We start from the raw sequence: 16,368 nt of genomic DNA on the forward strand, positions 1-16,368 counted from the left end.
GGCATGCTCAGTAGCGGCGCCGCCCCCCCCGCCCCGCAGCAGCCGCCCCGCGCTACGAGGAGCCGCCGGCAGCGGGAGCGGAGCCGCAGAGCCGGGAGGGAGCCGGGAGGGAGCCGAGAGGCAGCGGCGGCGGGGCGGGGGCAGCGGCGGCCATGTGAGTGCGGGACGGGACGGGACCGGCGGGGGGCGGCCGGGGGGCTGCGGGCACCCCGGGCACCCCGGGCACCCTGGGCGTGGGGCGGCAGCCGGGGGGCGGCAGCCGGGGGGCGAGCGCTCGCTGCCCTCTCGGCTGGTGCCCGCAGCGCCGGGCCGAGCCCCTCAACAGGTGCAGCGCCCGCGGGCCGCCGAGCCCGGCCGGTCCCCGCCGAACCGCTCCTCGCGCGGAGCCGGCGGCAGCGCCCGGCGGTGGCTGGGCTGTCGCTCCGTGCCCGCCGCTCTCTCGGGCTCCTCCGCGTCTCTCGGCTCTGTCTGACGGAAGCGTCGCTCTCCGCTAGGCAGGGCTGAAGCCGCCAAAGTCCCTCCTGAAGCCAGAAGTGTGCTCGGTTCGGTGACAATCGGCCCGACCCGTGTTCGTTCGCAAAAGCATCAGGTAGCTGGAAGCGCGGTTCCGCTGTCGGCTCAGTTCCCTGCTCGGTTCCAGGGACTGCCGAGGCAGGGCAGGTGCCTAGCGCGAACAGTACAGATGCGTGCGGGGCCGGGAGCGGCGGGTGCTGGGTGCTGGGGGAGAGCTGCGGTCCTTCCCCTGCAGACAAAGAGGGGTGGAAACAACCTGGAGCCTACAAGAACACAGCGTGAAACGCTGGCTTTTTCTTTCGTGGTATCGCCCATGTAACGCCTCAGACAATAAGCTCTTATCCGTGTTGTCTGAAACGTGCTCAAAGCAGGGTGCTCTTTGGAAGCCAAAACCCAGCTATCCAGCAGCATTTTCTGTATGTAAATACGGAACTTCATCTGGCAAAAGCTGGTTCACTGTGAGCATCTGTTGCCTAGCTGTGCTTCTGTCAGGAGCCGGATGATGACATCAAACACTTTTATTTGTGTGTGAGCTGTTCTTCAGTGATTAATACCAGAGTTTGCTGCTGCAGTATTATACAAGTGAAACTGCTCAAACGCCCAGCTGTAGCTCAGGTAATGTTTAACTTAACCTGCGTGTATTTCTGTCGTGGTGCACTGAGGCGTTCGTGAGAGAATTTGTAAATAACAGCAGAAGAGGTGATGTGGTGCTGGTAGGACTTGGCTGTCCTGCTGTAGGGGCCTCGCATCAGACTTCTGACAGGAATTAGATGCAAAAGAGAAAGCGGTTTTTGTTTGTTTTGGCAGTATAGACTTTCAGTTTGATAACTGAGACAAAGCCAAGACAAATAAGCTGCTTGTCATTGGCAGTGTCAGTTGGCTTCTGTTTCATTGCCAGGTATTGTAGTGAAAACTTTTTTTGAACATCTGCATGAATATTACGTCCCAATAGCTTTTGAGTTACCGATGAACAAGAGAGATAAATGTGTGTTAGCTACGGACTTGTAGCAGCAGCTACTACAGCTGTAGTTCACTGGACTATAAATGCTAATTGGTCATGGCCGCCAAATGCTCTGTAAGGTTACGTCTGCTGTTACACCTAGAGTATTGCACACATGGACACGTTTCTTGCATGTCTACATGGGCACACACGTGGACAGAATGCCGTGTCTTTGGCTGGTGCGAAGTAGCATCGATACAGGACTCCTCCCTGGGTCCATCCAGCCTGGTGTGCTGCGCCCTGAAGCTGCTTGCAGGGAAGAGTACTGGGAATAGCGGGTGTGCAGTGGATTCCCAGAGCGCTTTCCCAGCTTGTACTGATTTAAGGCTCGGTGTCTGAACCAGAGGAAGGTTCTCTGTATTTCATGACTCCCAGTGGATTTTGTTGGTGTTCTTTCACGAAGGTGTCCAGTTGCTCCTTCTGCGGCGTCCCGTAGCAAGGAGCTCCACAGCTGAGCTGTGCGGGGTGTGAAAACGGCTTCCTGATGGGTTTGAGCTGGCAGATACCAGACTCGCTCTGATCTCTTATATTGGAAATCAGTGATCAGTGTTCCTTATTCACCACCCTCTCCATGACTCCTGACTGTGTAGCGCTCCAGCAGACCTGTGCTGGTTTACGTCAGGTGGCAATCTGCCCCTGTGGCCTCTGTAGCAGCGAGTACCGCCCAGGGCAGGGCAGGGACACTCGGCTGATGGACATCTCACCTTGATGCGGGCAGAGGGGAAGTTGTGGCATACGAAGGTTTAACAAAAGATGAGAGACTAAAGGGATCTAAAGCAAGAACAGGGAAGGGCTGGACCTTGCCAGTGCAGCTGGCTGTCCCTGATGTAAGGGAGAGGTGAAAAACTTACTTGGAGGAGATACAAGGAGCAGCGAAGGGAGATGAGGAGAAGAAAATGGAGCACAGAGCGGAGGTGCATATAGGCATTGTTTATCTCTGGGAAATAGACTAACAGCAGCAGGTGAAGTACGTGGTTTTGTTTCTTGTACAATGGTCACATCTCAATAGGTAATTATATATAATAGAAGCTTATGGCATCGTGTCATCTGCTGTTTACAGATAGGTCAGTGACCAGACAGCAGGGTGCCTTTGATTACATTAATCCAATACAAATGTGCTCTATTGCAGGGTACAACTTTTGTGAGACAAGCAGCAAAGCAAAGCACCTGGCTCTCCCTGGGGCAGAATTGCGTCACTGTATCTCATTCCTAGGGCAGCAGTCAGGGCTTTCTAAAATAAAATAAAAAATCCTTCTGGCTGCTTTAGAGCAGCAAGGAGAATATCCTGGAGGGGACAGATGGGATTAAAATGGTTCCACCAATTGTAATGAATATGTTCAGGTTGAATTTCTATTCACTTTCTCTGAAGGAGTGGCATGGCCAAGGTCTCCTGCTGTTAGGAGAGCAGTACTTAGCCCTCCTTCTGTGGACGTAATTTTATGGAACTCGGCAAAATCGCCCTAGGCTGCCCCTCCTTTGTGCTGATCCGCAAAGCCAAACCAATTTAGTACAGTTCTCATCACAATCCTCATCCATTCCTTAGGGAGTTTAGTGGCTTGCAAAAGTGGGTACATCCAGGGTATGTCCTAAGAAAGTATAAATAGCATGAAACGGAGGGATGAATTTTGTAAGTGGTACGGCTGTTCCGTGCTGGTAAGTGTCTGTGTTCCCTTAGAAATACTTTCCAAAAGAGCTCTGGAAATCCATGGTGGCAGGAAGATTTGAGTCCCCTATGGCTCTCAGGGTTTTACGTCTCGTGGTCGGATGCCTCAGGCTCAGAGAGGCTGGGTTCAGTCTTGGTGTGTTGTGATACTGATTTTTCTGCAGTAAGCCAAAGGGACTGATGGTTTGAGGGTCTTCCAGTATTGGTTCCTGCAAGCATAACTATGAAGGCGTGGGTTGTTTTTCTCATTGATAAGGGATGTAATGGAGCCTGTAATGAAAATAGGCAGGCCATGCTCAGTGAAGTGGGGATACTGAGAAGGTCAGAGGATCGCACCTTCAGCATGGTTTTATTCTGACCGTTGTTTGCTGGCTCTAAGGCTCACAGCTCTGAATAGGAGCCCAGAAATAGGGGCATCAGCAATTGGAGATGTGACTTTGAGACATCAACAGAAGTGTGTACGTGCTTTGCCCATTGCTTGCTTCCCTTGACTTACTCTTTAGTGGCACCATGCAGTCAGGGATCTTCTTCACGTGATGCGCTAGAAATAAATGCTTCCAGCTCATGTTAAGCATTATTCATGGTACACACACTTGTGCTTTGAAACACGGGTGGCCCAGGTAGGTCACAAATCTTCTGGATATTTGGGTGATGAGTGTTTGAAAGTGTGGAGATCAAATCGAATGTTGTCTTGAGGGCCTCAGCAAAGAAAATAATCTCAGGATGGGAGCACTTGGAAATTATCTGTGGCAAGTACAGACAAAGTGAATATGTTTCATGGTAAACGTTCTTGAAAAGAGGCTAATGCAAAGCAGGCAAAACCCAAATATATTTAATTCAGTGGTTCCTTTCCTTGGGATTTAGCTCTGTCATTCTGCTCTGCGTTGGCTATAACTTGTCCATGTTGACCTCCAGGCAGTCTGTATGATGGTTCCAGCTGTACATTGACTTACAGGATACTTGCAGTGGCTGTATTGGAAGCTGAATTGGTCTGCCAAAGGAGCATTTCTCTTTTTTAGATGCAATTTACACAATTAAGGCCTTACTGAAAAATGCCCATCTAGGCTGTAGAGCACCAGGCAAATCCCTGTCTGTGCACACGTGTGTACAGGATGCTCCCAGGAGGAACTGGCACCGTTCAAGAAAAGGCAGCGAGGTATTAACTGTGTTTTTTTTTCCTTCCCTTCTGCTGCCCTTCTGCCAGAACGCATCGAAGATTCTCACTGACAGCTTTAGCCAAATGTTTATGGTGCCCTGGAAGGGGCAGAACAGCCTGTCCCAAATAAGTATAAATTGACTGAACTGCTCATCTTAGACAATTACAACTTTTGGAGAGAATATCCTCTCTCCTACGTCATTCAGTGCTGTCTGCTGTCATTATTCATAGCCATTACCAGCAATTAACTAGGCTGGCATTTTTTAATGATGCAATTGCTTTTTCCCTGTCTGTACTTGAACCCTCTAAACTCTCTTCCATTATTCATTGAGCAACCACCAAGTGATTGCAAGGTGGTGTTTTTTTTTTTTCCTAACTGTTCAGTTATGAAAACCTTAGGTTTTTCTGTGTAAAGTAGTAACTCATCGAAATAGATGTCTGTACATTTGCAAGTGTTTTGTCAGCTGCAATTATATTGTTGCTTCTGTACTAGGTGAAATGATTAATATGGAAGTTCCTGACCAAATGATCTGAGATACCTAATCAAGTTTCTTGATCTGTTCAGATGCAAAATTTAATGAGAAATATGCAGAAAAAGCGCAAGTTTTTTATTTCAGACTAAACAAGAAAGAAATTTAATTTATCAAGTGGCAACTCACATCTGCTGGGCTCAGTATCACAGGGTCAAACGTGAACTCTTCTGGAAAAGAGGTTCTCCTGTGATGAAGATCAAACCCATATTGCTTCAGTAATTTTTCTTTGTTTTTCAGTGATTTCTGTATGTAAACCAGTGAAGGTATTGAAGTCAAGTGCTGTCACCACATATTTATACATCAGAGCTGTAGTTTGCTTGTGCATTGGAAGCACCAAGTAGTGGCCAAATTTGTGTTTGTGAGGAGTCAGTGCTGCGAATCTCTCTAGAGTTTTTATTCCCACAAAAGACAAATGCTTCCTGAAATCCAGCAGGCTCGGTGCCATGCCCACTGCCCTGGGGAGCCTGCTCGGTGCCCGACCCCCTCTGGGTGCAGAACCTTTTCCCCGACCCTCCCCTGTCCCAGCCTCGTGCGGTTCCCTCGGGCGCTGTCCCTGGGGAGCGGTGCAGGAGCTCCGCAGGCAGCACTCCTTACACCCGTGCTGGCAGCAGGCACCTCTTCTTCTGGGGCTGTCAGAAGCAGGACAGATCCTCAGCCCAGCATCTCCCCTGTATCCCCAGACCCCCTCCTTCAGTCTAGACTTCCTGTACCTCTGTCGACGAGATAAGGAGTGGGTTTTCCCCACGAGCCTTGTGAGCTGCAGTTCTCGCTGGAATTTGTCCCTGAACCATCAAAGAGAGCAGCGCACTGAAAGTACTGAGCTCTGCTGAAACCTGTGCCTGTGGGGATCTGTGAAGGAAAGGACTTGGGAACTGACTCCATCAGCTTCTCAGCTTCTCCTCCACACTGGGAGGTTGCCTCTGGGCGGGGGGGTTGTAATGAGCCAGTTTCCCTTTTAGACGCCGAGGTCCTGAGTCAGGCAATGTGCCAACTTCCTAGAAATATGTGGGTCCTAGGAAAACTGTCCTAGAAACGACAAAAATCATTCATTATCCCTAAGCCCACTTGTTATCTACTCCTGGAGGTGGATGGTTAGAAATTACGTTTGTTCATTTGAATTTGCATATAAAAATAGCTCCTCTTTATCATGCTAGGGAATCTGGCCCTACTCAGGGCCTTAATTGCAGCGTGCAGCAGTGAGGCAAAGGGCACTGCTGCTTGAAAGCACAAACCCTATCTGCTGTCATCCCCCAGATGTTGGCACAGGCTATTGCCTGCAAGGGTTCCTATCCCATGGGATAGTGTTTTGTCCACATTTGGGGGAGTTTAGAGGGAAATTCTGAGACTCAACATTTCTTACTGCTATCTATGATCCTGGAAAACACTGGAAAAAAAAATGACAAAGCTTCTTTACCTCTCTCCTCACCCCCTTTACACTGATCTGTGGGAAAGCTTCCTGAGTTCCAGCTGGGTTTGCCAATAGCTGCAGAATGGTTCCCCCTTCTGTTTGCTTCATGTGTCTCCAGCAGGATCCGTTTCCAGTGTGTGCATAGAGGGTAGCTGCACCCAATCGCTGTCACCCATTGGGACAACTCAGATTTGGAAAGGGAAAGGGAGGCAAAGAAACAAAGAGCTTTGATCAATAGCAGCAAAAGTGATGTTGTCAGCTAACCCTGGAAGGTGTGGAGCACGTTGTGCTGTCGCTGAGCAGATAAAACGTTTGGCACTTTGAGCAGCTGAACATCCTCAATGGGATCAGATCTTCCAAAACAGTTACTACAAGATATTTAACTTGCCTGTTTGTAAACATGCAAAGCTGCCTAAATAGGCATCAGATTGGGCGCTGATAAGGAAAACTGTGGCAGGATGACCTTGCAGCCCTTTTATAGGGCGGGAGCGGTGGATGCTGCTGGCCTCATTTGCTAGGCCAGGTTCTGGTCGAGTACTCATGCTGCAGGGGACAGAACCGCGTACAAGTATGGCTTTGTTTGCTTTCATCAGGAGTGCAAGGAGTGACAGAACAATCCCTCCAGAAGGCTTTGGGTTTCTGGTTGTCTCCCGTGCTTGTAAAGCAGGCAGACATTTGGTGATTGCTTCCAGCCCATCAGACCACCTGCGAATTTGAAGGCAGAACTCCCTGAGCTGGTGGCAGCGCTGCGGATGTGAGCCTTTCCGCTGGCTGGGATCTGGGGAGAGCTCAGCTCGAGAGCGGGCACTGGCAGGATGAATCAGCAGATATCTTCCTGGAAGCACTGACAGTCTGGATATCCCAAGTGTTTAGCAGAGATCCCACCGGTTTAGAAAAGTCTGCTTCTGAAATGTTTGATTTCTTTCCAGCAAGGAGCGGTACAGTCATTCCCTGACAGCTTTGATTTTCTCTCCCACACATACATGAAGATCACACAGTGACATTTTTTCAGCAACTCTGTTTACTAGCTGATATACATACAGAAATATTTCAAGTCACTTAACATTTTGATGCTTTTTTCTTTGCATTGAACAAATTCTCCTAGGGAGACTTGGAGAAGGGAATGGAAAGGCAGAATATGTCCCACGTCATGGCATCTTGACACTGAGCTGCACGATTTTCATGTCATTTCCCAATTGCTTAGCGCACATTAAACAATATGGTCTACTGTATTTCCTCTCTGTAACAGACATGTGGCTATAGCAGCAAAACTAAAGCGAAGGCCCTTGCAGTAGCATATTCATTGCCCTTGTTCTGGCAACCAGTTTTAGCCAGTTACCTCCACCGGAGAGCAAGTGGGTTTCCTTTTAAGTTCTGTGCAGACCGAAATGTTTTAGCAGTGGAGTATGCCCCCAGCAGGAACCAGGGCTGACAGGTGCTTTTCTTGTTCAAGCCCCACCTGGCAAAGCCAGCGATGAACTTTGCAAGCTGATGTTGGTCTTGTTGCTGACTCCCGGAAAGCTGCTTGCTGAGGGCCTCCTTCACCGTGGTTTTAGAAGTAAAGCTGCTTCTCAGTCCTGAGCCTCCTCTCCCCACCATTCCTGTCTCACGAGCAGTCTGGGTGGTGGCACTGGTCATGCAGAAAGAAGGGACTTTGGCTTAGAGCAGAGCAATTACAGAATCAAGGAGCGTGGGGAGGTGAGGAGGGGCAGGGGAGGAGGTATATTTGTTTAACAAGACAGATGGTGAGCGTGGATGAATCAAGAGGTGGCCTGCATGTTGGGGAAGGGAATATTGTTCCCAGGGAGAAGAGCAGAGCCCCTCTCTCAGAAACACCCTCAATCCTGTCCATGTACAAGAGGTACCAAGATTTCAGCGTAACTTGCTGTAGTCTTGGAGGAGTCTGCAGTTCTCGTAGCAAGTAAAAGAACTCCAGAAACCCTAAGTGTGATGGCACTGAATGGTTGCTCCTACTGATGTCCCTTAGACGATCAAGTGCTGACCAGCAAAGGGAAAAGGAGTCCAAGAGGTCAGATCTGTTTAGGAAGTTAAATCCCAAATCCTCACAGACAGTATGACCACTGGCTCTAGATCAGGCTCAGCTAAAGCATTCTGTACAAAATAGCTTCGCTCAGAGCTGCTGCAGAAGCACAGCCTAAGGTGAGCGAAAGTACTAAGAAAATGTAGAAGCAAATGTAGCCCAGAAGGTAACTCCCCTTGAATTATGTGTTACGTACTTGGCTGAGTGAACCTGAAAAATCCTCAAATATTGTAAAAACCTTTAACAAGTTAACTGGTAACTAGCCAAATGTTCATTTAACTTAAAACCGTGCTTCTTTTATTTTGTGCTTTTTAAAAAACTTTGCTTCACCATGCTGTGATGCTGTGATTCTGAGGTGTTTGATAAATATTTTCTTGATAGCTTAAAAGAAAAAAAAAAAAGTCATCTGTGACTTAAGGTGAAAACCAGTGCAATAAATGAAGAACCCCTCTCATGTGACAGGCAGTAGAGCAGTGTTGTATTATCTAACCAGGTGGGGACAGCAGCTCTGAGTGTGTGAGGAAGAGGAGACAAACCCAGGTGTTTACACTTGCAGCTCGCTGTGCCAAGCCCACGCTCAGCCTCCTGCCGGCAGCAGTCCCATGGCCGTCTCTGGCAGCCAGGTGTCTCAGGCAGTGACTCACGCTGGATCCAGTTCTCTTGCTGTCAGTGTGCTCCCTTGTTAACCTGCAGATGGGCCATCTCGAAATCTGCCTCCCTGCAGCTTCCCGGTGGTGAATGTGACTTGTCTGCCTGCGTTTGAGACTTCCCCCTTCCTGAGGCTGCTTGATTACAGTACCAAGATTCACCAAGCATCAGCTGCAGCTCCAAGTGACTGAAGAGGGCTCCCAGCCTAACTCCCCCTGGAAATGTCTCTCCTCTGAGTCTGTTTGGGGGTGGCAGTGTGTGTTTCTGGGCTCCAGCAGCAGAAAACGTATCAAACAGGCTGTCAGTGATGGCAGCAAACAGGGCTGTAATTCCCTGGTGTTGTCAAATAAGTAAAGGGAATCCCTCTGCTCTGAGCTACAATTTCCTCTAATTTGGTCAAAGCAGAATAGTCTGGGTTTATTGATCTTGGCTGTCTTGTTGAGAGACTGAACTAGGCAAAGTTAGCTCCATTCTTTCGTATGGGATGAGGCTGATTGCAGGCTGAGGTCAGCAGACAATTCTCTTAGAGCATTTGAGGAATTAAGATGAGGGCCTTGACTCTTTCTTATGCCAAACAGAACTTGTGAATTTCAGGCAAGCCTTTATGTTCTCTGCTCTGCCAAGCTCCGACTTTGCAAATCCTTCTCTCAGGAGCAGTAAGGAAAAATGAGAGCTGTCAGGATGGAGGAGGCTTCTTTTGCTTTACTCTCACACCTCAAACAGCAGCATCACAGACGCTTCAGTATGTGCAAAAATACAAGGCACATGACCTCTGAACAGGCCGAACAGCCCAATACCATCTCTTAAGCAAGACTTGAAATTTTAAGCAAAGTTTTCTCTTTCTCAAAGTCTTCATCAGCTAGGAGAACCCTCGGCATTACTGTTACACACGTGCAAAGGTAGAGAGACGGTCATACTGAGCCATCCTTTCTTCAGTCCCAGGTAAAGGACGTTTTGGACAGAAGTTGACTGGCTTTGTACTGAACATGTACGCTGGGATCATGGTGAAGAGAAATAGGATCTCTGCCCTGCTAAAAGTGAAGGAACGTGATAAATTTCCCTATGTGGTATTGATGTGGGAAGCACTACTGAGGCAATGCTATTGCTTCTGCTGCTAACCCACGTCTGTCAATGAGCCCTGTAGTAGGGCAGAGTCAGGGATCATGTCTTTGGGATGGAGTAGGTTGTTTCTGCTTTCTTTTAACTATGGATACAGAGAGATTGAGTGAGGAAGATACAAGGATAGACTGGGATGTAGGACAGCACCACCCACTGCTGCATTAGGCATCACACTGTCTTCCCGTATGACCCAGAGAAGGAAATCAGTGCTGTCTCAACCCTCCTGTCTTCAAAGTGGAACAAAGGGAAGATGTTGTAGTTGGCTCTCCTTTCCCTTAGAAAAGAAAAATAAAGGAAAAAGACTCAGGGACTATGTTTAGCTATCTTTAAGCACAAGACCTCTGCCCAATTAATGTGGGGGCATTTGGAACTGATAGTTCCTTACAGTTATTGCCAAAAACAAAGCGAGGTTCTTTTGAGGAAAGCTTTACTTTTCCAGAAAATAACATATTTTTTATTTCCAAGTGCAACAGATTTTATGTAGAATTGCTCTTGGGTATATTCAGATGAACTTGGAGATCAGAGACAAATAAGTTGACCTTGCGAGGATTAAGAGAGAAGATATTAATACTCTAATAGGAATGTGAGATTTCTAGGTGCGAAGATATTCAGAACAGGAACAAACACCTCTGCCTAGGAGCATGAAGTGTGTTTGTTTTTTCAAATTGCTGACTTTTTTAGTGACAGCTGCTTTGTGTAAAGGGGTATAGAGGGGACTTGATTTAGATGTTTCCATGATGCCGTGCAAGAGCTATTCTACATATGGACGTTGTGATGCAAAGCATGTTTTACTTGACAACTCGGTGTTTTGTTCTGTCTTTAGAAATAAAATCCTGAGAGGCTGGTGGTTTTTCATGTGTGTGTTAGATGGGTTGTTTTGTTATAGGCTATTTGTTTTGTTTATTTGTTTTTCAGACTATCTAAAACTGAGAAGTTGCTTGACAAATTAGAAGCTTGAATTCAGCCTCCCCTTTTGGGGGCCTCACCTCCAGTCCACTGAGGTGGCTGATGTCTCAGTTCAGGCAATGTGGATATGGAGAGTACTCTCATCTTCCCAGATGTGATGTTGGTGCTTATCTTTTTAGGTGTCCTTTATAGCAAATTTATAGGTATCCTTTATACCAACCTTATAAATATCTTTCATAGCACACTTAATGATAACAAAACAGTAACAAGTATTTTGTCATTTGTATACAGCACCAGCCTGGCTCACTTCTAATTTTACATTTGATTTCTTAAATAGTAATATATTAAAAAAATAATAATAATAAAAAAAAAAAACAGTCATGCTGTAACATGTGAAGGGAACATAAAAGCTATGGACTGGGGAAAATATCTTCTCTTTCTCTCTTTGAAGAGAAAAAGTAAATTCCCTATGGAAAGATCAAAGCACCTAATGTTAATGGATTATGACAAGGTTAAAAAATATGAAGAAAATAATAGGTTGAAACATAAAAGAGGGAAATAGATAACAGTGTTTTTTGTTGGAGATATAGTTAGATGGCTAGCTAAGTACATGAGATTATGTGTTGTAGCTAAAGAGCTGTTAGTGGGAATAGCAATTTCTTTCCTCATGCCTGGCACAACCTCCACCTATGTGGTGCCAAGGTATCCTTTGAACTGTAATTGTGAGTTCCTCTTCCACTGCAGTGCTCTGTGCTAGTGGACGACAGCCTAATGCATCCTGTAACTCAACCAGACCCTCTCAGGTTGACGCAAGACTGGTGTAATAACTTGTAAAGTCATTTTAATAGTCCAACAAGGTCCTGCTGGAGTAAAAAAAATACATGGAGCTAATCAAAGGGGGAAAAAAAAAAAGATAGAAACCTGCCTGGTGAGTTAGGAAATGTTCGTGGGTGAGGAACACTAGTACAACATCGGTTCAGGTTCTCGTACTGTATCTAGAAATTAGAAGGTAAGTGGCCTTGACCTGATTATTTGATGTCTGGAGTTCTTGATAATAGGATAAAAAATAAATTTAGAAGCAATAATTGAAAGACAGCTGCCATTGTGTGATTTATGCAGTATGTCAAGAACTGTCAGGGTATTGAGGCCTCGGCCAGCTCCAGATATAAGGCCCATGCCTCCCCCACAACTTCTGGAAGGCCAGCACTGCTTCAGTCCTTTCTGTGGCATGAGAACACCGCATGCTTTACGTTATGCTTGGCATCTGGTTGTGTCTTTTCCTTTGAGCATCTAAAATAGATATTTGGAGTTGTGGAGCTTTACCAAGCTCTGCAGCAATTGTTGTTTGCCACTTACATTCTGGGCCTACAGAGACGTGTGTATATTAGGGCCTGGCACCTCATAGTTAGAACGTTCCTTAATTCCTTCAAAATCAATAAAACAGGATATTGAATGAAGGCTTTTTTTTTATTTAACCACCCATCTTAGTGCAGCACCCAAGTTTAGATACTGAAACTTCAGCTGTCAGCCTTTGTTTCACCATGTTGTACCTCCAGGAGGCAGTAACCACAGTGGGCCCTGCTCACCGTGCCATTGCTGCCAGGTCCAGCTGGCTGACCTGCTCTGTGGGGTAAGAGGGAGTGCTACTCCCAAAGACCATTCACAAGCACAAAAATGCGGTGTCCCCATCTCTTCCATCTCTTTCTGCTTCACAAAGTTGTGTATTGCTGTTTTTTTTTAATAGGTTGTCTGTTATACCACCAATCATTTCCATTTCTGCGTTGATGCATGAAAGATAACATACAAAACATTGCTACAGTAGGGTGCTACTAGGAGATGGTACTGGCAACACATGCAATTAGCCATATTAATTTATTTCCTTTTAATAGCTGAGAAGAAAACACATGGAATCAGTGAGCAACACAACCTCAGTTTTCATTTGACAAAGGAAATAGAGAATGATTCATTCTAAAGCCATACGCTCCAAAGGAGGAAGATTTGAATTATTAACAACATATCTAACCATGATGAGTGCTGACACCTTAATCTCTTTTATTTTTACTGCCACGGATTTTCTTCACATGCGGTGAGAGAATTCACACTACGGGAAGTGTTAATGGTTTCACACTTCCTACCCATTTTTAGCTGCCTAATTTATGGAAAATCATAACTAGGTGAGTCACTGCTTTCACAGGATTAGTGTGGCTGACACAGAGTTTTGGGTGTTCCTTTAATTTCCATATTTGCTTGAAAGGAACAACAGGCCCACATTAAAACTGTTAGTGTTAGGTATTACAGTAGAGTTCAGAGTCCCTGCTCTGCTCAGTCATGTGCAAATATTGCAAGAGATGCTGCCTGTCCCTTTAAGCTAACAACTGGAGGAAAACAAACAAAGAAAAGAAAACAAGGAAAGAAAGAATTTATCTGCATTATAGATGGTGTGAGTTGGGGTGTGTCTGATTGTTCAGGATTTGTGTCTAATTGAATGGGAGTTAGATAGTTGCAAAGATGATTACAAATAGAAACAATACTAGGAACCCCACTATAAACAGCTCTTCATCCTGCAATAGCCATTGCAGAAGCACATTTACTTTCATCTTGATCTCAAGAGGTTTTGGCTGGGCATTCACAAGTTACAAAAAATAACAGCCAAACCTGAAGATCAGGGCTTGTCCCTGAGAGTGAATAGAAGAGTAAACAAACCATAGGTTGAAATGCATTTGGGCTGTCTGTACCATCAACGTAACAGGAGAAATTCAGTGTGTGAAATACCCAAGTGCTGAATAAGGTGTAGCTTTCATAGTCAGTGGTCTTTGTAATAACTAACTCACAAAGGTCTGTTCAGTTTAGCACGCAGTCTCCAGCAGGTAGTAACAGATTAAACTTTACAAAAATCTTGAATTGATTTTTTTAAACTAATTTACTGTTTTATAAACCTCTTAAACTTGTTGCAAAAGTCATGTATTAACTGTTATATGTCTTTCACCCAATGAGAATTTCTTAAACATCCACAGTTTTTTCTGCTACTGTTTTTTTTTCCGTACAATTCTACCTCCAGAGGCTGTTTGCTTCAGTACAGATTTCTGATTTAAGGAGCCCATATCTCACTGCACAGCACATACCAGGTAGTAGGACTATCCATCTTTATCTTCAGAGTTTGCCTTGCTGGGAAGCCTGTTGTGTTTAGCTGAACAGTGTGGACCTTGTGCTGGATTAACTTTGAATTACTGTCCTAAAGAAATTTTAATTTTTAGGTGCTCTCTGTAAATAATAATGAAATGAACTGTCACTAAGTCTGCCTTTTTGTTTTCCACTGGAGAGCTTGTGGGGAATGTACCTAGAGAAATGATGTTACAAGTCATTTTTTGCTTAGGGTTCTTTTTCTCTCCCCAGTTTCTTTCTGTTCTGTCAGCATCTTTTTTCTCACATCCATTACCCTGACTTAAGAAATAACAAAGTTCTTCACAACGGTGCTTGAGGACTGCTATGTTTGCTGCATGAATTCTGAGGCAGATCTTCAGCTGCTATAAGTTGAAGCCACAAACATTTTTTTTCAACTAAAGATTATACTGTCATGTATATGCTATCCATTTGTTTTTCTAGTGTTTTTAAAATGCTTGAAAAATTTAAAAACAAAAGGAAGGAAGTGGAATGGAGAATAATATGCATAAGGTTGGCAAACAATAAGTTACTGGTGCTTGTTAAATGCGAAGTTGCAGATACCAAGTATAGATCATGTTAATCAACTGCTGTACGTCCGAGTCTTTGAGTACCGTCATACTCTTCTGAAAGAGGTGTTAGAAAACAAATCCCAAATGACCCTTAAAATATGTCATCAAATTGGTTGCATGAGAATGGTTAATCAGTAATGTAGGCAAATAGAATATCATTCATTTGATCATCCATTTTATTTCAGCCTGAAGTTAAATGTTCTTCAGTTGCTGTTTTACAATATGAGTTTATTGTGTAGATAGAAGCCCGTTGGAACTGCTGTTTGCTGAAGAGGATTCAAAGTACTTTGAGTACTGAGTGCTGAATTGTTCCGCCACACTCCTGTGGGACTGTTTTTTGCAATGCGAATGTGTTTGGACTGCATATTATTCTTCACTGACCATATATATATGTTTTTCAGGCAAAAATATTTGGAATTTCATTCTGAAGTTAACACAAACATTTGTGTTGAATGCTTTTATTTGTACTTTCAAAACGCTCCGTGTTTTTCATATTCTTATTTCACTCAGGGCAGTTGAGTGACAGTGCAGAAGAAAAGAACAAGAACAGCAACATCCTTTGAGAGATGAATGATTGCCTGCTCATTCAGTAAAAAGGAAGTGTCTTCCTCTACTGGAGAGCCACTGACATCACTGAGGTGTAAGGTGTTTGAGTAACAGTAGCAAAAACAGAGGCTGAAAAAGAGGTGTCTAGATGCAAGGCTTCTGAACTGAGCAGACTTTGGCCTGCGTTCCCACGGAAATGCAGCTTATGCGAGTGCATCTGCAATACTCTGCTAAACATGGTGGAGTGGCAAAGACCACACAGATATCAATTCCTAAATATTGCTGGGAAATTAGTGGATAGGTAGAGATGAGACACAAATTATTGTTGCCAGATGAGGGAAAGTTTTAAGGGAAGCCCAGGAGCTATTTGGTTACTGTAGCCAGCCATGGGCAGGGATAGTCTAGACCTCACCACCCCACCAAAAGTCTTCTGCTGCCTGATTCTCCATAGTAGGGGAAGAGGTGGAGAAGAGCTGGTGGATGTGGCTGGAAATGGAAGCACTGCAAGTTGGCTAGTCTTGCAAGTTGGCAAGGGAGGTAAGCTAGAGGTATTTTGGTGACAGGGAAGTGATGTAGCAATTTTGGATGTGAAGACAGGCTTTATTGGTTCGGGTTTTCATGGAACAGTTCATAATATAGTCTGCAAAGGCTTTTTCTAATTAATGACATCATAAACAGAAATAAATGGAGTAATTCTGAATATTGCTGGTGTTTTATTCAAGTAGAAGGTATAAGACTCAGTCATGGTACCAGTAAAAAAACTCACCACAGAAAAGTCAGAAATATACAAAGTCAAGAAGTATGACATTATACCGTTAGCATTTGCTCTACAAATAAGCCAGTGGATTGAGTATTTGTCCTGCTTTGATGCATTTTGTTTCCAAGCAAACTAACATACAAAGGATAAAAATAAAGCATGACATTACTAATACACTTTTTTTGGCACCAGATACTGAAATCTATGCTTCATTCTGTGGTGTGTACTGCAGAAGTTTCTAAGTGAATCCAATACATATCTTCAAAGTAGTAACTGACAAGTTAATAAAAGCAAGAATTAGCAGACTCAGACCTGCTTCTTCTTTCCTTTGTTCAACTCAGTGCATT

At 45.0% G+C, this 16,368-nt stretch overlaps 1 protein-coding gene across 2 annotated transcripts in view; it reads left to right on the forward strand.

Annotated features, from left to right (window-relative positions):
* Nucleotides 1–12: 12 nt before the first annotated feature.
* The window catches only part of LOC106040258 (vesicle-associated membrane protein 1-like), a 48,131-nt gene continuing 31,775 nt past the window's right edge, over nucleotides 13–16,368 (forward strand). Inside the window, exon 1 of one of the 2 annotated variants that reach the window (XM_048063007.2) lies at nucleotides 13–154. In XM_048063007.2, the coding sequence (XP_047918964.1) occupies nucleotides 153–154 (2 nt within the window). In that variant the 5' untranslated portion in view covers nucleotides 13–152. The remainder of the gene's footprint in view (nucleotides 155–16,368) is intronic. The other variant, XM_048063008.2, reaches the window with a different exon arrangement.

This window comes from Anser cygnoides, chromosome 9, assembly GCF_040182565.1.
Source record: "Anser cygnoides isolate HZ-2024a breed goose chromosome 9, Taihu_goose_T2T_genome, whole genome shotgun sequence".
In the NCBI taxonomy this organism is placed as follows: Eukaryota; Metazoa; Chordata; class Aves; order Anseriformes; family Anatidae; genus Anser; species Anser cygnoides.